Here is a 24,741-nt window from a genome sequence, read left to right on the forward strand (position 1 = left end):
ATTATTCTTTAGCCTGTGTTTTCGATTAAGCAGTATAATGGTGATATCTTTCATGTGGTTGTTTACGGATCATTCATATCCTTTTTAATGGCTGCATAAGTATTTCTTTGTATGGATGTGCCATAATTTATTTAACCTATTCTTTCTATATGAATATTTAGATTATTTCCAATCTGTCTCAGTTACAGTTGTGCAGTGAAAAAAGGTTTATGTATTTATATATTTAAATTTTTCTATAATATACATTTTTAAAAAGTTAAATTGCTGAGTCAAAGCTTGTATTATTTCATTTCTTTTCAAAAATATATTTTACTGGAACTTTACACTATGGGTGGGAGTGTAAATTTATACAGCCACTTTGGAAAACCACAAATAGATCTTCAGTTTGAGAGTATCTATTAAAGCAGAACATTATGCACATACTGAGGTCCAGCAGCTTCTCTTCTAGGTATATAGCCAACATAAGTATGTACATAGTTCACCAAAAGACATATACAAATGTGGATAGTAGCCTAATATTAGTAATCAAAAATGTTGACAACCCAATGTCCACCAACAGTAGAATGGATAAATATTAATATATTTATACCAAGTAATACTCTGCAGCAGAAAGGGTGAATAAACTACAGCCAAGTACAACATGGATGAATCTTACAAACATAATTTTGAGCTAAAGAAGCTAGACATAAAAAAATATAATGTATTATGCCACTTAATTAAAGTTCACAAGCAGGCAAAATTAATTCATGATATCAGAAGTCAGAATAATGGTTTCCTTTAAAAGGGACAGTAATGATGGGAATGGGACACTTAGGAGACTTCAGGAAATCTGGTTATACTGTTTCTAAATACTGGTGCTGATTATATGGTCCTGTTTTGTTTGCGAAAATTCATTGAGCTTTTTACCTTATGATTTTCAACTTTCCTGTGTATGTGTTATATTTAGTAAAAAGTTTACAATATCTTTTTTATGTGTAGGAACCACTTTCAAACTCCTGTCAGTAATGCCTGTTTTCCTGAACTCTTACCATTCTCATATACATAAAAGTCTTTTCAATCTAATAAACATTTGAATCAGTTTTTTGTTTTTATCCTATTATTAGTGAGACTGAGCATCTTTTATATACTTGTTATCTGTTATGAGATCTGTTTTTCTTACTGATTTGTAAACTTTTTAAAGATTATGGACGTTTGGTCTATTATGTGTCAAAATATAATATTTTAAATAAATTCAAACTGACAAAATTATTAAGTAATATGTGTTAGGAGAAGTTTACTTTAATAGTTAAATCAGTTTTAAGAATCCTTTGTTCTTCAATCTCATTTCTGTCACCAAACCATTTCTTAGGGGAGTAAAATCTGCTTCATTAGTTCCAAATCCGTAATATGGAGTCCATAAAGAAGATGCTATTTGAAGGTCCTTGTTTTATTGCTTATATATTAATATTTATTCTCTTTTTTTGTTTTTTGTTTTTTGTTTGTCTGTCTTTTTTTTTTTTTTTTGAGACACAGTCTCGCTCTGTCACCCAGGCTGGAGTGCAGTGGCACGATCTTGGCTCACTGCAAGCTCCGTCTCATGGGTTCATGCCATTCTCCTGCCTCAGCCTCCCGAGTAGCTGGGACTGTAGGCACCTGCCGCCACACCTGTCTAATTTTTTGTATTTTTAGTAGAGACGGGGTTTCATTATTCTTTTTACCTAGAGTAGTCTGTTTTTGGAACATCTTTAAGGAATATTTTAAATAAAATCTCAAAATAGAATTCTATCCACTGCTATTATGTGTTACCCTTAGTTTCTTTTCATTTCTCTTTATGTGTTTTCTTAATATGGAGAAGAGGGGAAAGAATATTGGATAAAATTTATTTATAGTAAAATTGCACATGAATTTTGTCTGTATTGTGTTTTTATAAAATAGCCCTTTAAAAACCAGTTTGCCGCATGCTATTGCCTTTACTTTTCAACCAGTATCAAATTTCTAAGTGATCTTTTAACTAAAATACTTTGTTGTAGTAACTCAACTAGTCTTATGTCTCACTGTTGTGTCTGCCTTTTTATGCTTTTGGTTGGGGGTGCCTTATTGAGATAATATGTTTATGTATTTCCTAGATGTACTATATTTTCATAAGCTTCTCATTATCATTCTTTGTGAATATTTTGATTTATTTTTGCTTTTTAATATGTGATTCATAGACGCTCTGCTGTTGCCCGTATTCAGGAGTTCTTCAGACGGAGAAAAGAACGGAAAGAAATGGAAGAATTGGATACTTTGAACATTAGAAGGCCATTAGTAAAAATGGTTTATAAAGGCCATCGCAACTCCAGGACAATGGTACCAAATGTTCATGGCATTTTTTGGTGAAATTGCAGTTTCATACTATGAATGTTTTTCCATAATGATTTATCTTCATATATTGCCAGTGGGATTTCAGTATTACATTTATTAAATCTTTGGTTATCTCTTTATCCAACATGGTTCTTTTAGTCCTATAATATATTGTGAAAGACCATTATTTTTTACAAGAAAACTCTACTAAAAAAATGTAGATTAAAAAAATTTTTAGTTTATACAAGTAATCATTGCTTTTTTTTTTTTTTTTTTTTGCTCTTGCACATTTACTGTCTACCTGAAAAGTTTCTGGTAATTGTTTTTTTGTTTTTTTTAGCTTGTATTAGCATTCTTTGTTAGTTTTGGAGAGAAGGATTTGGATCTATAAAATCTAAGTTGATTGCAAAATATAGTCAGGCCACTTATACCACTTTCAAGATCGACAAGTGAACATTTGTTTTAGTGACTTACCAGATGAAATAAGAATAGACCAGAAATATCTCTAAAATCTTTTTGTAGTTTTTACAGTCTACAGGTTTCTACACCCAGTGTGATATTAATTACTTAGTAAGAAAAGTTTTTGAGATGACTAGTGTAACTGTTACTCTGATCCCTTTATATCTAGAAGGTGTTGTTCATTGCATCATAGGGTATCTACAGAATCAGTTTTAATCCTTATTATTGCTGTATTACTGTTGCTGATGAATTTGTATTTTGCTTTCTTTAGGATCTAGGTTAAAAAATTAACATTTGGGGTGGGGAAGTAATTAGCTCTTTCTATAAATATCATTGCTAGTTACAATTTACTCATTTTAAAAGGTTCTCATTATTAATAGAAGTAACCAATTTATATTCCTTGCATTTTATTGCCTAAAAGTTAGTATGAACATAATTAGAGGAAGGAATGAGAAAGGAGAAGATAAGTAAATGTAACAGCAGCTCAGATAACAATAAAATTGTCTCCCCTCTTTTGTGAGAGCACCGAAAATGGTAAAGTAGCAGCTGCAGTTAAAATTTTTTAAAATCCTCATTTGAAATACAAAGATTTTTGATGTTTCACTCACGTGCATTCATTTAAAAATGTCATTATAACTATTCCAATATATCATATGCATTTTATTCTGCTTCAAAAATTAAATATGTTTATATCATTCTCAATTGTGTTAGCTTATAATAGCTAATGAAAAAATTAGTGCTTTCTATTCTTTGAGTCTAAAGCAAAATACAAAAGACAATTTCTTTTTTCTGTGAATTATTTCATAGTCTTATAAAGCTAAATTGGTACAATTTTTGGAAAGTTCAACAACATATATATATATATATATATATATATAAATTACCATTACACTGTCCAAAACCCAGAAATCGTATTTATCCATTTAGCAGTAAATAATTAAGCACCTATTGTGTCCTAAGGACTGTTTCAGGTGCTATAAATAATAGTATTGAACAAAGCAAAGTCCCTCTTCTTACAGGGGATTTTCTATTACTTACTGCCATCTTACCCTTGCTGATGAATTTCTATCATAATTTAAAGAAGCTAGAAGACAGACTTTTGTCAATTTTTTTTTAGAGAGAGGGGATCTCACTGTATTGCCCAGGCTGGTCTCAAACTCCTGAGCTCAGCCAGTCCTCCTGCCTTGGCCTCCCAAAGTGCTGGGATTACAGGTGTGAGCCACTGTGTCCAGCATCAGTTTTTAATTTTACTGTTTTCAAAGGCAGTTTTTTAAAAATGTAAGAATGAAAAAAATTGTAAGAACAGCATAAATATTTGTTTTAATAACTTTGATTTGAATTTTTAAATAATTTTTTTTAACCTTTAGATAAAAGAAGCCAATTTCTGGGGTGCTAACTTTGTAATGAGTGGTTCTGACTGTGGCCACATTTTCATCTGGGATCGGCACACTGCTGAGCATTTGATGCTTCTGGAAGCTGATAATCATGTGGTAAACTGCCTGCAGCCACATCCATTTGACCCAAGTAAGATATCTTTTCTAGGGCGATGGCTAGAAAATTTTGTATGACTCATCAGTCATACGAAAAAAATTTTTTTTTTAGTTGTTAATATTATAAGAATAATCCAAATTATCTGACTAGGCACCACTACACTAGAGTCAATAATAGCTGTACTTGAACTTCAGACACACCTATAATCTGCTTTTTGCACACAGTAAAAGAAAATAGATTAGAAAGTTTATCCTCCCAATATTAATTCTAAGTTTTACAAGCTGTAAGAGGTTTGATGTGACTGAACTTTTTATTGTCTATCCAAATTGAACATCCAGTCATTTTCAGTCTTCCCATGTCTGAATTAATTTATCAGAACAAAAGAGCATTGCTCTTGTCTTCTTTTTGAAATTGCCCACATATCTCATAAAAGAACAATGAATAAGTGACCTCAACAGTTAATCTGAGTGACTTCACCATGGTCTTAAAATTATGTTCTAGGATAACTTTAGGAAATTGTCAAAATAATATTTTCAATTAACAGTTAAATGTGTAGTGTACAATTGCTGTTCAAGCTCAGTTTTGCTATATATACATATATGCATAATATAAGCATGTCTTGAATTAATGGCATGTTTCTAGGTTTCATATTAATATGTAAATTTCATTTCTAGTTTTAGCCTCATCTGGCATAGATTATGACATAAAGATCTGGTCACCATTAGAAGAGTCAAGGATTTTTAACCGAAAACTTGCTGATGAAGTAAGATTTTTATTGTACTTACTATAGAACATATTTCAATTTGTTCCTAAAATGCTTCCCTAAGAAAAATTAAAACAGTTTATTATTAGTTGCTAATATGAAACAAGTTAATGCAGTTAAGGAGGTCAAATTTTAAGAATAAGAAAAATTACAAGTATGTCTATAATACTAGGAAGGTAAAATCAAAATAGTAGCTTACTAATTATAATACTGATCATCAGTAATACCAGATTAGTGTGTAGTTTAAGAAAAACAGGTTTGAGTATTCATGTCATTACAATAAAGAATCACACACAAACAATTCTGTCCTTTTAAGAAAATAATTTTATTATGGCTGTTTCTCCAAAAGCATAGCAATTTTTCCATTTTTAGTATAGCTATTTTTCCATTTTGAGTTTTTCTAAAAAGGAAATGGAACTTTCTTTTTCAGAATTAGTATATAGCAGAACAAATGATTGAAGAATCTTTTCCTTTATCATTATATTTTAAGATATTTTTAAGCCTGTTGAAACAGTATTTTCAACGTGAGTTCTTTGGAGCTCTAGATTTCTTCTGGGATTGGGAGAGGGCAGGTGGATAATAGGAAGGCATTACTCTGGGCCTTTCCTCCCCAGCTTCAGCCAGGGTTTTTATTGGTGGGTTCTCATATACTGTTTCTTATGAAAATGAGAATCCATTGCTAAAAATGTTAGTAAGTTGGAAAACCACTACTCTAGACTAACACTGACTGTTTGTAGCACAATTCCCATGTATACTTTTACTCATTGAATAGACTTTTATAAAACATTTGATGTATGTTATAGTTAATGCTGGGTTTAAAAAAGATAAAGCCCTACCCTCAGAGTTTAGTAGGAAAGACAATGTAAACAACTAGAACATACTGTAGTGGGGTCTGTGTCAGTCAGAGGTATACACACAGTGTTTTGGAAGCCCACAGAGAGGAACAGCTGTGTTTGTAAGTGGGGTAGATGGGATGGAGAGGTCTTCACAGAAGAAATAAGAATTGGACAGATGTCTGAGAATAGTTCACCAGGCAGATTGGGAGCAAAGGAGCATTTAAGACAGAAGGCTCAGCATGTACCAAAGCATGAGAGGGTAAATGAACCATCAGTGTGCCTGGAACCCTAGAGTACATGCACAAAAGTAGCTCAATCAAACTAAACAGGTAGGTGAGGGTAAGATTATAAAGGGCCCTGTGAGACACCCTAATGAGTTGGGAATTTATTATTTCTGTATTGGGGAATTGTTGATCTTTCTCTTCATCTGATACTCTTTCTTTCATCCTTTTTTTCCTTTGCCATGTTTTTTGCTTTTCCACTTTTTTCCTTTGCTCATGGTTACATATTGCATCTCTGGATGTTCACGAATATTCAAGTAATCCTATTCTTGGTACTTAAGGCTCAGTTCCTTGTTAACCCTTGCCCCAAAATTTATTTTTGAAGACTACTTTGCTTCAGTCAAGGTAACATCTTCTGAATGGATTCAAGTGGCCCATGGATAATAATTTAACTGTATTGTATCACTAAAGTTATCAGTTCTCCTGTAGGGAAAACAAGGAGCCTACAAAGTAAATTGCTCTGAGAAACAAATTGCAAGTAAAAGCTAAATTAAATTCTTAACTGTTTTAAGCAGCCTCATGTTTTAAGTTTGACCTTTGTTTTTCTGCCAGTTGAAGGAGTTGTGTTCTCTGACCTTCCTCCTTTAAATGCAAGTTACAGTGATTGTTTGGCATTGAATAGACTTAAGGCAGAAATATAGACATCAGATGCATAAAGAATGAAGTAATTCCTCCTAGTACTGGCTGATTGTTTACTGTTTGCCTGATCTTCAAGGAAAAGGTACAGTTACTCTATGATCTTTGATATTATTTTTAACTTGCCTTATAGGTTATAACTCGAAATGAACTCATGCTGGAAGAAACTAGAAACACCATTACAGTTCCAGCCTCTTTCATGTTGAGGATGTTGGCTTCACTGAATCATATCCGAGCTGGTAGGAACTTTATAAGTATACTACGAAAACCACTTTTATATTTGAAAAACATGTTATTATTTAAGATCTACTTTAAAGGGATTTATGTATTTTTTAATATCACAAAATGAAGGTAGCTTAACTTCTAAACTAGGTTTTCTGTGAATGCTTGTTCTTAGCACAGTAACTTAGTTCCTCATGAGCTACATTTGTAGACCTTAAGATATAGTGCATATTCTTTAATGGTAGGTTTGTTGAAAATCAGTCATAGCCCAGACAAAAATAAATGTTACATGCTAAGAAATGAAACATACCTCAGTTTGTTTTTTCAGTACTTTTTTGTTTTAGATAAACTCTGAGGTGCAGTGCCACAGATACATAAAAATGCATATAGTACAACTAATGTTCAAGAAGGAATTTAATAATTTATAACAAAATAAAAGGTCTAGTTTCTGTTATAAGCAAAATACATTTATCAAACAAAAGAGTTTATCACTCTTAACTGATTTCATAAATGTCTCTATATGTTTGGTATGAGCTATCATTTAATAATAATAGCTACTATTTATAGAGTAACTATAATGTGTCAGGCTTATACTAATTATTTCACAGTTTTATCCTCATTTAGCTCCAATCCTTAGCCCAAGTCACACAACTGATAAATGTTAAAGCCAGAATTTGAAATTAGCTACCAAGCGCTTACTCCCCTTTGAACTATAAGTTTCACTTACAGGACTATATTCAAATCATTCATATGACATGCAAACCTCTGGATGGTCTAATCTCAAACTATTCTAGCTGATTTACAGCATTCTTTTCTTCTGTGACTACTCCATCCACACTGGCCCTCTTTGATTTTTGGGGATACATCAAACTCTTTCCCACCTCAGCGTTTTTATAATCGTGCTGTCCCCTCCCATCCTCACTCTGTTAAGATAACTTCTTATTTTAAGAACTGCATAAGCAATGAACTAAATATAACTTCCTCAGAGAGAGTGGGGAATGGAAACAAGTATTTCACACAAAGTAGACAGCAGATAGCATTTTTCTAAGCCCTTACAGAGGAGAGAAAGTGTAGCACATCTGAAAAATTGAAAGAAGACCCATATGTTTGTAATTAAAAGAATTAGAGAGAAAATAATCCTCAAATGTAAATTTTAACTATTACCAGGAAGGAGGGAAAACTTCAAATGGTGAAAATAACAACAGAATATAAACCTGGAATGTAAACAAAAAATGTTAGTAGACCAACAAAATGTTTTTTTAATACTTCTCTGGGTTCCTCTGTTTATTAAATTGTAATAACACTTTAACTTTTTTAAAATATATTTTGTTCAGTAACAACAGCAAGTAACCCTTAAAACTCATCCATTTGAATTTCACATTTGAGGAAGCCGCATTTTAAAACAAGAAAAACATTTACTGGTAATGACACCTAAAATGTGCTTACCCATCTAGTGGATGGCTCTTCTTCAGTAGTTTTCCTGCAGAAAATTAATTCTCTTTCCAGTTGCACAAAAATCTAATTTGTGCTAATGTGGCAATGGTTGGTTAGTTAATAGCTACTACCATCCTTCTTTGGTTTTAGAATTAGATAAGATGTTTTATAATATAAAAATTCTCTTTCTTTCATCTCTTTTTGCCAGCAATCAAAAAGACAATTTCTAGTTGATTTAGTCAGCTTGTCTTCTTGCTTCTCTTATACAAATACTAGATAGAATAAAGTGCCCAAGAGTTATATTTCTGCTGCCCTTATCCTTAAGATATCTAGTTATTTGATGGGTCAGTTAGTCAACCACTCTTTTCCTCTCCTATCCAGTGTCCTGCATTCCAAGTACAATAATGTGTGCATATTCAGGAGAGTTAAAAATGGACTTGGATCAAATAAGCACATGGTAGCCACAAAGTACCTCTTGGCTCATCCATTACTCCAGAAGGCTTCCTAGGAAGTCCAGGGAATAGATACAAGACAGTTTCTTTCCGGCCGGGCGCGGTGGCTCAAGCCTGTAATCCCAGCACTTTGGGAGGCCGAGACGGGTGGATCACGAGGTCAGGAGATCGAGACCATCCTGGCTAACATGGTGAAACCCCATCTCTACTAAAAAATACAAAAAACTAGCCGGGCGACGTGGCGGGCGCCTGTAGTCCCAGCTACTCGGGAGGCTGAGGCAGGAGAATGGCGTAAACCCGGGAGGCGGAGCTTGCAGTGAGCTGAGATCCGGCCACTGCACTCCATCCAGCCTGGGCGGCAGAGCGAGACTCCGTCTCAAAAAAAAAAAAAAAGACAGTTTCTTTCTATTGGAGCTATGATTTTTAATGAAGGATCCTCTTCAAATCACCTGTAGGGCTTTTACAAACTACAGATACTTACCTAGGTCTCACCTGCTAAAGATTCTGGTTCATTTTAGCTGGATAGAGATTAAGCTTCTACATTTTTAAAAAGCAACAAAAGTTCATCTCATGAATAATGCACTAAAGACTGCTAGTCTAGTGGCCTCTTGAGATGGAAAGGCAGTTCTGACATCCCTGGAAGTTTTGAGAGGCTTTGAAAAGATGGTAATGGTATGCATGGATCATTCTAGACTCCTCTAGAATGTCTTAGAATCACTTTACTGCCCTGTTTAAAATTCTCCTTTGCCCACACATGTTCTTAGGGTAGAGTCCAGATGTGTTAACATGTCTTATAAAACCCTGCATTATCTCTTGACATTCTTCCCATTATACCTCTGGACCTTGGCACAGATAGTTATCATTTCTCTGTCATGGGTTTGCAAAGCCTGTCATCCTATTGAGATCACAATCACTTATTAAATCGTTTGCAGATTGACTCCATCAGTAAGTGATACTAACTTTACTCCAGGGTAGACCTAATATTTATATACCCTTGATCTCCCTGCTTCTACTTCTCTTGTCCTCATTCAGTCTGATTTTCACACAGCAGCCAGAGGGATCCTTTAAAATGGGTCAATTAATTTGTTTGTTAATAGCCAGATATGGTTTCTGTTGTAACCACTCAGCTCTGCCATTGTAATGCAAAAACAGCCATAGATCATATGTAAATGAACAGGTATGGCTCTGTTATAATAAAATTTAATCTATAAAAACAGAGCCAGGTACAGTGACTCACGCCTGTAATCCCAGCATTTTGAGATGCCAAGGCAGGTGAATCACCCGAGGTCAGGAATTCAAGATCAGCCTGGCCAACATGGCAAAACCCCATCTCTACAAAAAGATAAATACAAAAAATTAAAAATACAAAAATACAAAAATTACCTGGGCGTGGTGGTGCACACCTGCAATCCCAGCTACTTGAGAGACTGAGGCAGGAGAGTCGCTTGAACTCGGGAGGTGGAGGTTGCAGTGAGCCAAAATTGCACCACTGCACTCCAGTATGGGTGACAGAGCGAGACTCTGTGTCAGACAAAACCAAAATCAGTCAGTGGGCTGTATTTGTATTTGCCCATGGGCTGTAGTCTGCTGACCACCTTTTTAAAAAACGAATTAGATATCGTCCCCTCTTAAAATTCTCAGGGACTCTCAATTGCTCTTAAAGTAAAACCCAGACTTCTTACTCTGGCCTTCAAGGTCCTACATGACATACATTCTGCCAACCTCTGAATTCCACTCAGTCCACCTTTTTTTCTAGCTCACTACATTTTAGCCATACTGGCCTCTCTTCCTCAAACTCATCAAGCTTAATAGCACATTTAGGACCTTTTCACTTGTTGTTCTTCTGCCCAACTTTGCCCCCAGGACTTCACATACAATTGAGGTCTTAGCTCCAATATCACCTCCTTAGAAAAGTCTTCCCTGGTAGCGTGGTGGCTCATGCCTGTAATCCCAGCACTTTGAGAAGCCGAGGCGGGTGGATCATGAGGTCAAGAGATTGAGATCAGCCTGGCCAACATGGTGAAACCTCGTCTGCACTAAAAATACAAAAATTAGCTGGGTGTGGTGGCACGCACCTGTAGTCCCAGCTACTCGGGAGGCTGAGGCAGGAGAATCGCCTGAACCCAGGAGGCGGAGGTTGCAGTGAGCCGAGATCGTACCACTGCACTCCAGCCTGGCGACAGAGCGAGAATCAGTCGAAGGAAGGAAGGAAGGGAGGAAGGGAGGAACGGAGGGAGGGAGGGAGAGAGGGAGGGAAGGGAGGGGAAAGAAAGAAAGGAAGGAAAGAAAACAAAAGAAAAGAAAGAGTCTTCCCTGGTCACCCAAAAGAAAAGAAAAGAAAAAAAGAAAGAAAAAGTCTTCCCTGGTCACCCAATCTAAAGTTGCTTTCTGTGTCTTCTCATTCCTTCCTTCTCACTTAGTCATTCTTTGTTCATTGCCTTATTTTCCTCAAGTACTTACCACTCTTAAGTTTTAGTTTCTTTATTTATTGTCTTATTACAGATTAGAGGAGAAAAATACAGGTGGTACCTTGTTTGTTGTCTGTCTTCCTCCTTAGAAAGTAAGCTTATAAAGAGCAGAGACCCAGTTTGTCTTAATTTGCAGCTGGGTCTTTAGGCTCCTAAAACAGTGCCTACCACTACCACATAGTAGTTGGCTCAATAGATATTGAATAATCTGGTAAATAAGTACACATTTAGTATCAGATCTCTAGCCAACGACTTTGTATTATTTCTTTTAAAGAAAGTAAATAAATTCTTTGTAAAGGATAGCCTGGAAAATAAAACAACAGTATTTTTTTGTGGAACACAGGCTTCCATTGGGGAATTTTTTTCTTATCTACTTTCCCTCTCTCTGCAGCAAACTCAGTATTTCTTCATATCATATCTTCCCCAGCCAAAAATACTTTCCTGAAGAAATATTCTAACAGAGAATAAAAGGAACCTTTCTACAAATGTAAACCTTATTTACAAAAGCAATTTGACATTGCCTACTTTTGAAAAACAGTATACATAGAAGTGATTCTTATTTCCAGTTTTTATGTAAAAGAACACACTGTTCTTCAGACCTTCTTGTCCATAATTGCCAAGCAGAGATTTGTGTGTTTAACTGCTTTGCAGCCTTACTACTTCAGTAGCATTTCATGAACAGAAGATTTAATTTATTCCAAGAAGTTGGGCTTATATTCTGGAAGAGGTGATTGTGCATCATTTAAATGAATTGGATTTGAGGAGAGAACAACTACTCTGCTTTCGTCACATCAGAAGCCACTGTCACTTATTCTGTGACCTGTCGTAAAAGACTCTTGGCCCTCATTTGTCTCTTTATTGTGTGCTTCTGAGTGCAAAAGTCTAACCTTTACTGATTTAAAGGCTGTGACATTTTTTCTTAACTGTCTATTACCCCATCTTCTTTATAATGTGACAACCAAAAGAAACTTGGGTAAGAAGCCTGCCAACTTTGAAGTAGGCCGTTACTGCTTCATCATGCTCTAACATGACAGAATAGGTTTCTTGAATATATTCAGTCATAAACTCAAGTTTCCCATTCCTGAGCCCTAATTAAGTAGAATAGCAACTTCATGTTTTGTTCTCTCTTGTAAGTATCACACAATAAAAACAATGTAATTTTTTTAATACTAATATCCCTTAGGTAGCATTTTATTGGTCAGAAATTCTTCCACTGTGTTTAAATTCCTTACTGATCTATATATAAAGGTCTATTCATGTTGTTCATTTATTTTATAAATATATATTGAATACTTATTTGTATAATTAAGGCTATAAAGGTTACACATACATTATCTCATTGGTTTGACATTGGATTAGAGTTGGCATAGAGGAGATTTAATCTAATTCACTTGGACAATTAAACAATTAAAAGGGATATATAGTCCCTTCAGTGTACTTTTCTTGGGGCTGTTGACCTAGGAGCCAGTGGGAGCATTTAAGCCTGTGTAGATAATAAATAAAATCTCAGGATTCAGTCTTCTCTTGCTGTTGACAATGGGACTGAACTGTTTTCCTTATGCTTAACCTTAATATTTTCCATGTTACTATGTGGAAATGTTTCTGGGGCAGAAACATCCTAGTTCCATCTCGGTGGTGGTAGTGATTTCATTCTGTTGCCTTCTTCACAATACTCTCATGTAATGTATCTTCCCTTCATAAAACTTACCTTCATGTATTCAGTAAACCTTCATTGAACATCCTATACTAGGCTCTGAGGATATAAAGATAAAAAGAAGTAACTCCTGCCCTCCAGGAACTCACAGTCTGGTCTGCAAGAAGACATGCAAACAACTGTTACTGTAATTAGGATCATCATTATGAAGTTCATACAAGATATTCTAGAATGTGGAGGAGGGAGTTCAAAATTCTGCAGATAGCCTGTTTGGAAACGTCCAGGAAGTTTCATAGAGGGGATAATAGTTGTATTGAGATGAGTAAGAACCTTTATAGCTACAGAGTTGGGCAAAAGTATCCCAAGCAGAAGAATAGCAAGTGTCAATCCTGAAAACTTGACAGAGCATACTGTACTCACCAGTTTGTAAGTTTATATTCGCTTGAGTATTTAACCTAAATAAGCTCCTTGAGACCAGAAACTTAAATCTGTTTTGGTCACCATTGTATCCTCAGGTTTTAGCACATGCCTGGAACATAGTATTTAATTTTAAAAAATCGTTTTACAAACAGAATTACACAAATCCTCAACAGTGGTCCGCATATTTTCTTTCACACAGCTGCCTCCTCACTCCCCTTTGTAGCACCTGATGTACCTCCTTAGAAACCTAGACTCCAAAGAACACTGTTTAAAAAACACTGCAGTAGAACATAATATATCAAGATGATAGGAGTGGGTTTCTTTTTTCATTTTTATATGTTTTAGAATAACATGCATAATCAAAGCTAATAATACTGTGTTTTCTCTACTCTTTTATTTGCCTCTAAAAAACATCCATACACAGTGGTGAACTGATTTTTAATGAGTTTTAAATAAAAGGCATTGAAAAGTATTTATAATTGTAATTACTAAAAGTATTTCTCTTTGCGATTCTCTTATCTGTGTTTCCAGACCGGCTGGAGGGTGACAGATCAGAAGGCTCTGGTCAAGAGAATGAAAATGAGGATGAGGAATAATAAACTCTTTTTGGCAAGCACTTAAATGTTCTGAAATTTGTATAAGACATTTATTATATTTTTTTTCTTTACAGAGCTTTAGTGAAATTTTAAGGTTATGGTTTTTGGAGTTTTTCCCTTTTTTTGGGATAACCTAACATTGGTTTGGAATGATTGTGTGCATGAATTTGGGAGATTGTATAAAACAAAACTAGCAGAATGTTTTTAAAACTTTTTGCCGTGTATGAGGAGTGCTAGAAAATGCAAAGTGCAATATTTTCCCTAACCTTCAAATGTGGGAGCTTGGATCGATGTCAAAGAATAATTTTCATCATAGTGAAAATGTTGGTTCAAATAAATTTCTACACTTGCCATTTGCATGTTTGTTGCTTTCTAATTAAAGAAATTGGTTGTTTTAAGATACCCTGAATTTGACTTTTTATTTAATGCTTTGCTACTTTGACCCACAATTTTCCAATCTCCTGTAGCATATGACAACTATTTTTCTATATTTTCTAGATTTAACAATGTTTTCCTTTTTAACTTATGTGGGATAGAATCACATAGAAGGACTTCCTTCATTTGTCTTTCCAAGGTACAGCTGACCCTTGAACAACCCAGGGGTTAGTGGCACCAGCCCCCCTCACAGTTGACGATTCATATGTAACTGTTGACTTCCCCAAAACTTGACTATTAACAGCCTGTCGATCGGAAGCCTTACTGATAGCATGGTCAATTAACACATATTTTGTATATTATATGTATTATATACCATATTCTTACAATAAAGTAAGCTACAGAAAAGAAAGTGTTATTAAGAAAATCATAAGGAAGAGAAAATATATTTACTGTTCACTAAGTGGAAATGGATGATCATAAAGGTCTTCATGTTGAGAAGGCTGAGGAAGAGGGAGGCGTTGGTCTTGCTGTCTCAGGGATGGCAGAGGAAATCCACATATAAGTGGATCTATGTAGTTCAAACCTGTGTTGTTCAAGGGTCAACATATTTTTACCCCCAGTCATCATCTGTCCTGATAAGTGGAACCTCATTACACAAATACAGGAGTTAGTCTTCAAGCAGAAATGACTGAGAGCATCATGGGTAGCTCACATAGTAGCATAAACTAGCCCTGAAGGAAATGGCTTCTGGCCTACCTCTCACTCCAAACTTTAAATTTCACTGCAAGTTATTGACTATCCAAGTCATCTACACCCAAGCCTACATACCCTATAGGTTGTGACCCAAAACTGCTCCTGCAGACCTAACCCTTCAGTCAGCCTCCCTCGCTTCTACTAAATGTTCATTCTGCTGGTATCTTCCCCTCAGTCTGTTCACATGCTCATGTCTCTTCAGTTCATTCTCGAAATAAAATCTTTTCTTAACACCAGATTATTCTCTATATACTTTCTGATTTCCCTCCTCCTCTTGTCATCCATATGAGCATAGTACATGTCTATGGCTTCTCTTTGCTACTTTCTTGATATGCAAAGCCACCTCTAGAACCTAGACCTGCCAGGTGGGAGTAAAGCAATTAGTTTGCTGCCTCATAATATCTCGGAGGCAAAATTGCAAGCATGGCAGAGTGTTGTGTTTAGTGGTCCGCGATTTCAAAGGCGTGCTGTCACACACACCCTCACACACACGCTTGGCCTTTGCTATCGTAGGTTTCTGGGACGGCACATCATTTCTCCCTTTTAGTGGGAAAAGTCTTTGAGTTTCCATTCAGTGGGCTCTTAGGAACTGTCTCACTTGTGAAGGACAGAAATAAACCCAGCAACTTCTCCATGACCTATAGTCCAGCCAGTAACTATCTTCACTATACCTCCTTGCCAACCAGCAGCTGGAGAAGACATTCAGTTACATGCTGGACTGATCATTGAACCCATCTTGAAACAGCCATTCAGTGCTGCCAAAATTGTGACACTGACACAAGAAAGAAAATGTTGGAGTTGCCAAGGTCAGAGCTGTGGATCATATGACAGTTTATCCATCATCGTCAGCACCAGCCTTGAGCTCTAGCTTTTGATCACACTCTGGAAGTGGATATCATAGCATTGGTGACTATACATGGTGGCTGAAAGAGGCTGGTGCCAATGCAAATGTGATGTTTTGCCATGGTTATCTCAAACCTGGGCCCCTGTCTGTTGATGCTTTCAGTGTTTGTGCTATAACAGCTGCCCTTTTTTGTTGAAAGTAATATATCTCTTATTGTTTAATTAGCAGATAGTTGAAATGTTCCTATTATTTTCAGGAATCTAAATACCTTGGAGAGAAAGGACAAACTCAGATACTGAGAGTAAGACATAATATCCCCTGGCTGAGCCACGACTGGTCTCACAGACTAGTCAGTAGTCAAGCAGGGCATCCCTCTCCCATGTGGAGAACAAGGACGTCTCTGCCACAGCCACACACATCTGCCGCTGAGAAGATAGGTTAGCTTTTTGTATAGCGGAAAAATAGCTGTAGCAGGTTATTACTCAGTAAGCTCAGTAGGCTCAATTGGACTTCAACATCCAGCTTGACAAAGGCACATACGTATCCGCATTAGGAAACGTGGTAAATGGTCAAGAGGATAAAGAAATCAGAGCTTTAGCCAAACAAGGTCACTTCATGACTTCCATAAAGTGCAAGGGTCTTAGTTTCTAGTTTTCAGTTATGTACCTTGCTCAAGCCACCTGACTTCTCTGGGTTTGTTCCCTCTCTAAAGGGGAGGGGGTGGTCATAGTTGCCCTACCTATGTCACAGGGGCTATGTTAGGGCAAGATGAAGCCATAAGATTGACGGGTTGTTATACAGGATAACTGAAAAGACTGTAAGCACACAGTATGCTATTTCTTCCACTGTAATAAGACAGTAAGGGATGAGCTATAGCGGGGTGTTGGGAAATTGACAGGACAGAGGATACTGGAGGACTAGTGGGGTGAAGGAGTAACTGTCAGGAAAAACAATAGAAGAAAATCAAAATGGTATTCATCTGCTCTGGCGCAGGATGTTGATGGGGGAGATGGGCTATGAAAACTGTACTTTCTGCTGAGTTTTGCTGTGAATCTAAAACTGCTCTAAAAAAAAAAAAAATTCTTTTTTAACTATTTGTTGGCCAGGCATGGGGGCTCACGCCTGTAATTCCAGCACTTTGGGAGGCCGCGGTGGGTGGATCATGAGGTCAGGAGTTCGAGACCAGCTGACCAACATGGTGAAACCCCACCTCTACTGAAAACACAAAAATTAGCCGGGCGTGGTGGCTTGTGCCTGTAATACCAGCTACTCAGGAGACTGAGGCAGGAGAATAGCTCGAACCCGGGAGGCAGAGAATGCAGTGAGCCGAGATTGCGCCATTGCACTCCAGCCTGGGCGACAGAGCGAGGCTCCGTCTCAAAAATAAATAAATAAATAAATAAAGTATTTGTTAAATGAACTGGGTCCCCCACCCGCAGTGATTTCGCAGTTTTGATGGTGTATATTGCTTAGAAGTAGGGCAAGCCAAACAAGCCATCAGGAGGCAGCAGAGAGAACATTCTACAGAGGCAGAATTCACAAGTGCCAGCCGCTTCCAAGATTGGGTGTGTGTCAGGAGACCCCAGAAAGCCCAGCAAACTGGACCCTAGGGCCATCATCCACTCGGAAGATGATTTCAGTGGTAGCAGGTAAGGGGGTCAGGAAAAGGGGGGTTTCGTGCCCTGAGGTGGTTCTGAGTCTCAGTGGTAACGATAATCTGCCTCTTGCCCTCTGACTTTGATTATGGGATAGAGAATTTATCTGTAGATGGATAGACAGGGCACAGCTCCTATAAAAACTTTGGGTTAAGAGTGTTTCTTGGGCATGGTGAGAAGTAGGTCATTTAAACAGTTATCTGAATTTAATTACCTTGGAGGAATTTACGAAAACTGCATGGATGAGGATTTGCAGGTGACTCTGGTATGGGCACTCCCCCATCAATTCTGCAGCAATCCACCCCTTTCTGCTCAGTCTCCCTCATTTTAGCCCATGGGAAGGGAGGTTGGCAATAGGGATATGGCTGCAGAAAATGGGAGAAAGGCAGAAGCACCCAGCAAAGTCCACAGACCACAAGTCCAAGTACACATTCACCATTTCCACAGCTACACACATACCAAAAACATTTAATCAGGTAAACAAAAATTCCAAATACACTGTTGCTTGTTTATAAATGTTGATTTATAATAATCCTAAACATTTTTTAACCTTAAAAAAATTATCCAAAGACTTCAAGTTAAATATATTTCAGGATCAGCCTGGGATTTTTGTTTTTCGAAGGTTGGTTTTTAACTACTTCTACATCCAGGGGTCTGTTACCAGAACACAACACAGTGCTCTGTCCCTTAAGCATGCAGGTTCCTTCCACTGCTCTCGGTGTGACCTTGTCTGCCCCGGCCTGTGGGCCTCCCTAGGACAGTCTTTTCCTCTGGGAGGACTGACTCACTTGGGATTTGTGGTATTTCAAACTAATGAAAAAAGGAAAAACAAAAGTGGCATTTGATTCCTAAGCTATTAATACTGCCCAGGAAAATGCTTGCTGAGAGAAATGAACACAGCTTTGTGTATTGCATTCTAAAAATAACACTGACCAAAATTGTGCTTTTGTAATCTTGTGCAGATTTGAGTTTGTGCTTTGATATTTTCAAAGGAATCTTCAAGGTATTGGAAATACTTTGGAATCCAAATAATTTTCCAGTGAGTCCAGTCACTTTCTTTGGGCCTTCAGTTTTTTTAGGTCTGGCCAGCAGATACTAAAATATCTCCCAACATCCTTGGTTTATAATAGTTCTACCTACCTAATAAAGCTCTGCTGGCCTGTTCTACAATATTGATGACTCTTAACTATCCCGCATCTTCCTTGACCTGTAAGACTGGCTCCTTGCTTTTCTCAGCCCCTTGGCCAAGACTTGGAGTTTGGCTCTGACTCTGGCTTAACTTAGAGACCTCAGACAATTTCCCTGGATTCTGTGTCCCCTCTCCCAACCCACAAGGACAGTATGGCTCTGCTCCTTCTTAGAGGCATATATGGCTGATCACAGCCATTCTCCTTTGCCTACGGTGAAAACGGTAATCTCCTCTCTCCCCCACGGGCTCCCTCTGGGGTTCTGCATATATTGTGGGTAGTATCCCTGCCCTGCCTCTTAGGGCCTTGGAGGATTAGGGATTCAGTGAACCCAAGAGCCACAGCCAGGCAGTCTCTTTGTCACTGCAGGACAGAGCTGTCCTCAGCAACCAAGGGCATTTCTCAGGGAGAATGTCCTTTCTGGACTGTGAGGAAGGTCACACTGTATTTGTGCTATGATTTGGAAGTTTACACCAGGCCCCAGGGGTTTGATCATCTTTGATAGTCATTCAGGACAAATCAGAATGATTTTATCTTTGTACAAACAGGTCAGTAGATAGACTTTTTCTTTCTTTTTCTTTTTTTTTTTTTAGGTGGAGTTTTGCTCGTTTCCCAGGCTGGAGTGCAATGGCACGATCTCGGCTCACTGCAACCTCCACCGCCTGAGTTCAAGTGATTCTCCTGTCTCGGGCTCCCGAGTAGCTGGGATTACAGGTGCCCACCATCACGTGCAGCTAATTTTGTATTTTTAGTAGAGATGGGGTTTTTCCGTATTGGTCAGGTTGGTCTTGAACTCCCGACCTCTGGTGATCTGCCTGTCTCGGCCCCCCAAAGTGCTGGGATTACAGGCTTGAGCCACCGCGCCCAGCCAAGGATAGAGATTTTTAATAGAAAATCTCATTTTGGGTCCCTTAGACCTCTCAAGTTCCAGAAGCTACTTAGCCTTTCCTCCCCGCTCTGTATTGACTTCTGTACCTCACCATGTCTCTGCTCTCCCGAAAGTCCTTCCTTGCTGTGCAACAAATATGACAATTCCCAAGGTAACAACCTTTAACACCTCCCATCTAGGATAACAGTTATATTTTCAAGATTCTCGCTTTGTTACAGAGATCCCTATAAAACAAGAATAACACACCCTCCCCACAGAGACGCTGTGAAGAAACACCAGTGGCTCAGCTTCAGCTGCACCCCAGGCAATGTGCTGCATGCTTTCCAAGTGTTTCCTCATAGAATCCAGACGATCACCCTGCGACGGAGGCCTCCTTCAATTCTGTGTGTCTCCACATAGAAACAGATGACAAAACTTCCCTTCACAGATGAGGAAACTCATAAGTAGAAATACCAAGTGACTTGCTTGAAAACACCCAGGTAATAAGTGGAAGTACAGGATCTGAGCTCATGACTTAACCAGACCTACTCCTCACCATCCTCACTATATCACATCTGCACTGGAGTGAAATGAGATCAAGCATTTGGAAGTACCTAACACAGCACCAAACACATCATAGGCCCTCAAATGTCAAGCAGGTCAGGCCCCCAGTAGGCATTCACATGCCAGCTCACTGCCTCCTCTGGATAGCCACATCATCCTCACAATTCCCTCCAGACAGGACACAGCCAGGGCTCAAGGCTGACACATGTCGTGAATGTATCTTGTGGTCCATCCAGAGACATGTCTAGTCTGCAAGTTATCTAAGAGGCATATTGTCGGGATGGAAAATACTCATACGGGTCAACCTGAACAGACTAACAATCTGTCATTGTATCAAAGCACTTTTCCTCCCTCTCCTGTCTCAACCCAAATTCCTTAGCCTATCTATTGCAAATATTTAGTCTCTGGTTGTTCCCTTGTTTACAGAAAGACCACATAGTAGCTCCTCAAATAAGAATCAAGGAACATTGGCACTAGATGGCCCTTGTCTTACACTCCTCAACTCTGCTTCTCCAGGAGCAGTGATCTACCTAAGACCACTCAGCGGCAATACCTGTGAACCTGGATGGGGTCATGCACGTAAGCAGGCTAGCCAGGTGGTCCTTGGTCACCAAGGCCGTGGACTACACCATGAGGGCAAAGGAATTCAAAACAAGAGCACCGAGCCAGAGGCAAACAAGCTCTCAGGTTCATCCTTAGCTCTGCACAGCCACACCGCTGCCACCTAGTGTCTAAGGGCCTGAACTTCAGTCTTGGTGCCTCTGACCGGGGAAATGGCTGTGTTGAGCTGTGCGTGTGCAATGCCTTCCGGGTCAAAACCACCCCACACCTGGTGTCTGCGGCATAGCACAGGGACCCAGTGAGGCGGGAATCTCCGTGAGAGGCAGAGATGGGCGGCAGTCCTAAATGTGGTCTTGTCAAAACCAGAAGACACGGGACTGAGGTGTTTAAGCTAACAAGTAGCCAAATGTCCCATGTGCCACTGTCCTTGTGGTCCCATCCGAAGTGCCACTGCATGGCAGTTTACAGCTAATGAACCTGGGTTTAGTGGGGGCACTGGGGGTTTCGGCCTTCTGCACTAGTGGCAGATATCCTCAAAAATGCCTCTTGGGAACTTCAGAATGTGTGAAAATTCTCTTTTCCTTCTCCCCCACGCGCTCCTTCTCTCTCTCTCTAGCTGAATAAAGGCAAATTTGAATTCCTGAATATGAAAAATATGGTTCTAGCTGCCAAATATCCTTCCAGACTTAGCTCAAACTGTCACCTACCTCCTGGAGCCATCCCTGACTCCGTAGTTGGAAGTACCCACCTCCCTCCGAAGCCACACTTCTTTTGTATAACCACGACTTGACTTTGCTAGTTATTAGACTCGGTATCCCTGAGGTCCTGCTCCCTGAGTCAGAGTGCACACTGCAGTGGTACTGCCTACAGAGCCTAGCCTGGTGCTTTGCACACAGTGGATGTGCAGTTCTGGTAGATGACTAAATGAATTGGACCTCAGTAAAAAAAGGGAAACACAGTGAATCATTTTGTGAAATGCAGTATTTCTAGATATATTTAAATTCCATACTATCTCAGCTAGTGTGGGGTCAGTGGGGGAGTGGGAGGCTGTTTCAGGATTCTTTTCCTAGAGCCCAGTCTAGTACAGTCGGGAGCATTCTCCAACCCTCGGGTTTCAAAGCCAAGCCGCTGCACTCAACAACACCTGCACCTAACCAGCAACCCGTCCTAGAGATAAAGGTCTCTCTGTCCTGTTCCACCTCTGTGCACACTAGTCGATCAGGAATACGGTCCCTTCAGAAAGGAGACAAGTGCTACAAAAAATATATACAGGGAATATATATAGAAAACGTGAACCACACGCAGATGTAGGAATGCCATCCAGTGATGGAAGCGGAGTATCTGACCTGCACAGGTGAACCTGCCCTCTGCTCCTTCCCACTCCCATCCAAGAGCTAGGCCCGTGCCTGGCATCCAGTGACCCTGAATAGTTGTTGAGTTGAATCACCACAGGTAGCAAGGCTCCAGGCCTCACGAAAGGTCTTTTACAAACTGCAGACCAGGGGACCAGCTAACCATTGGTTTCTGCCACACAACACAAAAACACTACCTCACCAGGAGCTAGCTAGGCCCCAAAGAAAACACCACAAGGGTAATTCACTTTCTAGAACAGCTGCCTCTTAGCAACCAGCAAGATCTCCTTGGAATCTACCTTCTGCCAACCAAAGCAGAGAAGTCCTGAACTTACTTAGTCATGCAGGCTCAAGGGCAGACGCAAGAGGAGATCCAATGGCTTCCCAAGTCATCACAGCGATTACTCCAGGACCAAACTTCAACTGCTGTTCCAACTCGAAGGGAGGAGAAGAGAGGTCTAACCATCCCAATCACATTCCTGGACTTTCCCTTCCGAGACGGTGACCCTGCCCCACACGCATCTTGGTGGCTGGCATTCTATCCAGATTGTACTCTGATGGACAGGGCAGACAAGGCCACAGAACCTTGATCTGGCTGCACTTCACATGTACATAAGCAACCACACTCCAAAGTTATACGAAGGTCGGTCCCTGGGTCTGCTTTTGCGTTTTACCTATCTCTGCTTTACAAATCCCAAGAACACCAAAGATCAGAGCTGGAAATGATCTTGGAGATCATTCAATCCAACTCCACTCCGTTTTCCCACTTTACAGAGGACCTAGAGAGGTGACAGGATGTCCCAAATGACATGTACATACAAAGACAGAGCTGGGCCAATAACCCAGGTTGCTGCTTCTGGGCCCAGGGCTGCTTCTCTATCTTATTTTATGCCAGGCTTGTAATAATAGTAACTGTTGCTCTTGGGAGTGTGCCATGCAGAGCCGAGGCCAGCTATTTTCACTTGTCACTCAAACATCACACACAGAATCTATTTAATGAGGCTTTCCCATGTGAATAAATTCCCTTCAATAATAACAGTTTCTCTATTTCCTGGCTGTGCTTGGCACTACAGTCCCATTCAGTCCTGGTAAAACAGCGGTACGTCTTAAATGGATTTTTTTTTTAAATTCTGGAAATGGAACACCTACTGTCTGCCCTTCCTCTTGTCTTTTATAGTGGTTTCTCCCTTTTGAAATACCACAGAACTTGTCAGTAGGGAGGTGGGCAGGGTGGGCCGGTCCTCAAGAGACCTGTGGCTGTTCCTATTAGCACCAGCAGGTGGCACCACTGAGGACTGCTCTGAAGCGCCCTGCTCCTGGGTGCTCTCTCTGCGGACCAGTCCTAGAACTGAGGGTCCCACACTGCCCGCATCAACCATGTAGAAGCACCAGGATGGTCGCGTGTCATTAGGAAGACGTGCTGTGTCATCCTCCACAGTACACTGGGGAGGGTTGTCCTCCTGAGGCCTCTGGACTCCCAGCACACAGTGGGAAGAGGAGGAAATGATGCATGTGAGGGTCTCCTTCCAAGCCCTTCGTCTCTGGTCCTCCCATGCCCCACCTCCTAAAAAGCCACAGCCACATCTCTATATGGTTTTTTTTTTTTTTTTTTTTTTTTTTTTTGGTTTTAGATGCTTCTGGTCCCATCACTGGGACCTAAAAGAAGCTCACATGTGGTCTCTGGAAACGCTGAAGCTGTGGGCTGTAGACATTATTTTCAGTCCTTGTCCTGGTGGCTGCACACCAGATGCTGTTCCTTCCCTGTGTGTGGCCAGCTGTACACCGTGACGTGCTCCCAAGGCTGTGACACAGGCGGTGAGAGGAACTCCTCCCCGGGCAGGCCTCTCGGGCTGCAGCCCCAGGGCACCCTGAGGCCCTCATCTCTGCTCGGCAGCTAAAACATCCCCTTCTTCGATGCTCTGCAACTGCAGCCTCTGGCTCGCAAGAGTTCTGCTGCCTCGGCGGCCCCCAAAGCCTGGTCCCGGGACAGTCCGTGCCGTGAGCAAGACCCCTGGCAAAGCCTCCTCCCCAAATAAGTTGATTTTGGCTTCAGCCTCAATGGCTTTGGCCAAGCTTGCTGCGTAACTGTCCAAGGACTTGTGTACTTCAGCTTTCACATGAAGAATCGAGTTCTTGGCAGCTTCTGAGGGAGAAGGCAGAAAAGAAAGTCAGCTGAGGAGCCAGGCCTGGGGACGACCTTGGGGACAAGCTGCTGCTGCTCCACCACCCCAGGGAGGGAGACAAACCGCAGTTAAGGGCGTGGGTTTCAAAGTTCGATTCCTAGGCCAAAAGCTTTGACTCCCTGACTTCCTACCTGGGCAATCTTAGAAAAAGTATCTAACTAGCCTCAGTTTTCCTCATCTGTATAAGGAAAGAGTAAGAATAAGAGAAGATAATAAGACACCTCTTACTGCAAAAAGTTACTGTGATAACTAAAGGAGGTGATTCTTTCTAAGATGTTTGGCCTATGTCTGGCCCATAGAAAAGACTTGATACTTTCTACTAATGCTAACCAACATTTTTACATCTTTGAAAGAGTATTCTG

The 24,741-nt window shown here is 39.6% G+C and overlaps 2 protein-coding genes and 1 pseudogene across 11 annotated transcripts in view; 1 reads left to right on the plus strand and 2 right to left on the minus strand.

Annotated features, from left to right (window-relative positions):
• The window catches only part of DCAF6 (DDB1 and CUL4 associated factor 6), a 145,134-nt gene extending 130,698 nt beyond the window's left edge, over positions 1-14,436 (plus strand). For all 3 annotated transcript variants that reach the window (XM_023207091.1, XM_023207092.1, XM_023207093.2), the window contains 5 exons: positions 2,190-2,328; positions 4,149-4,305; positions 4,947-5,035; positions 6,922-7,027; positions 13,970-14,436. In XM_023207091.1, the coding sequence (XP_023062859.1) occupies positions 2,190-2,328; positions 4,149-4,305; positions 4,947-5,035; positions 6,922-7,027; positions 13,970-14,034 (556 nt within the window). In that variant the 3' untranslated portion in view covers positions 14,035-14,436. The remainder of the gene's footprint in view (positions 1-2,189; positions 2,329-4,148; positions 4,306-4,946; positions 5,036-6,921; positions 7,028-13,969) is intronic.
• A 3,679-nt stretch (positions 14,437-18,115) lies between these two features.
• The window catches only part of GPR161 (G protein-coupled receptor 161), a 63,361-nt gene continuing 56,735 nt past the window's right edge, over positions 18,116-24,741 (minus strand). For all 7 annotated transcript variants that reach the window (XM_026447758.1, XM_026447754.1, XM_023207018.2 and 4 more), the window contains one exon: positions 18,116-24,339. In XM_026447758.1, the coding sequence (XP_026303543.1) occupies positions 24,074-24,339 (266 nt within the window). In that variant the 3' untranslated portion in view covers positions 18,116-24,073. The remainder of the gene's footprint in view (positions 24,340-24,741) is intronic.
• On the minus strand, positions 23,173-23,750 carry LOC111539213 (annotated as a pseudogene). The gene has a single exon (XR_002730615.1). The product of XR_002730615.1 is annotated as an uncharacterized LOC111539213 (transcript).

This window comes from Piliocolobus tephrosceles, chromosome 1, assembly GCF_002776525.5.
Source record: "Piliocolobus tephrosceles isolate RC106 chromosome 1, ASM277652v3, whole genome shotgun sequence".
Taxonomy (NCBI): Eukaryota; Metazoa; Chordata; class Mammalia; order Primates; family Cercopithecidae; genus Piliocolobus; species Piliocolobus tephrosceles.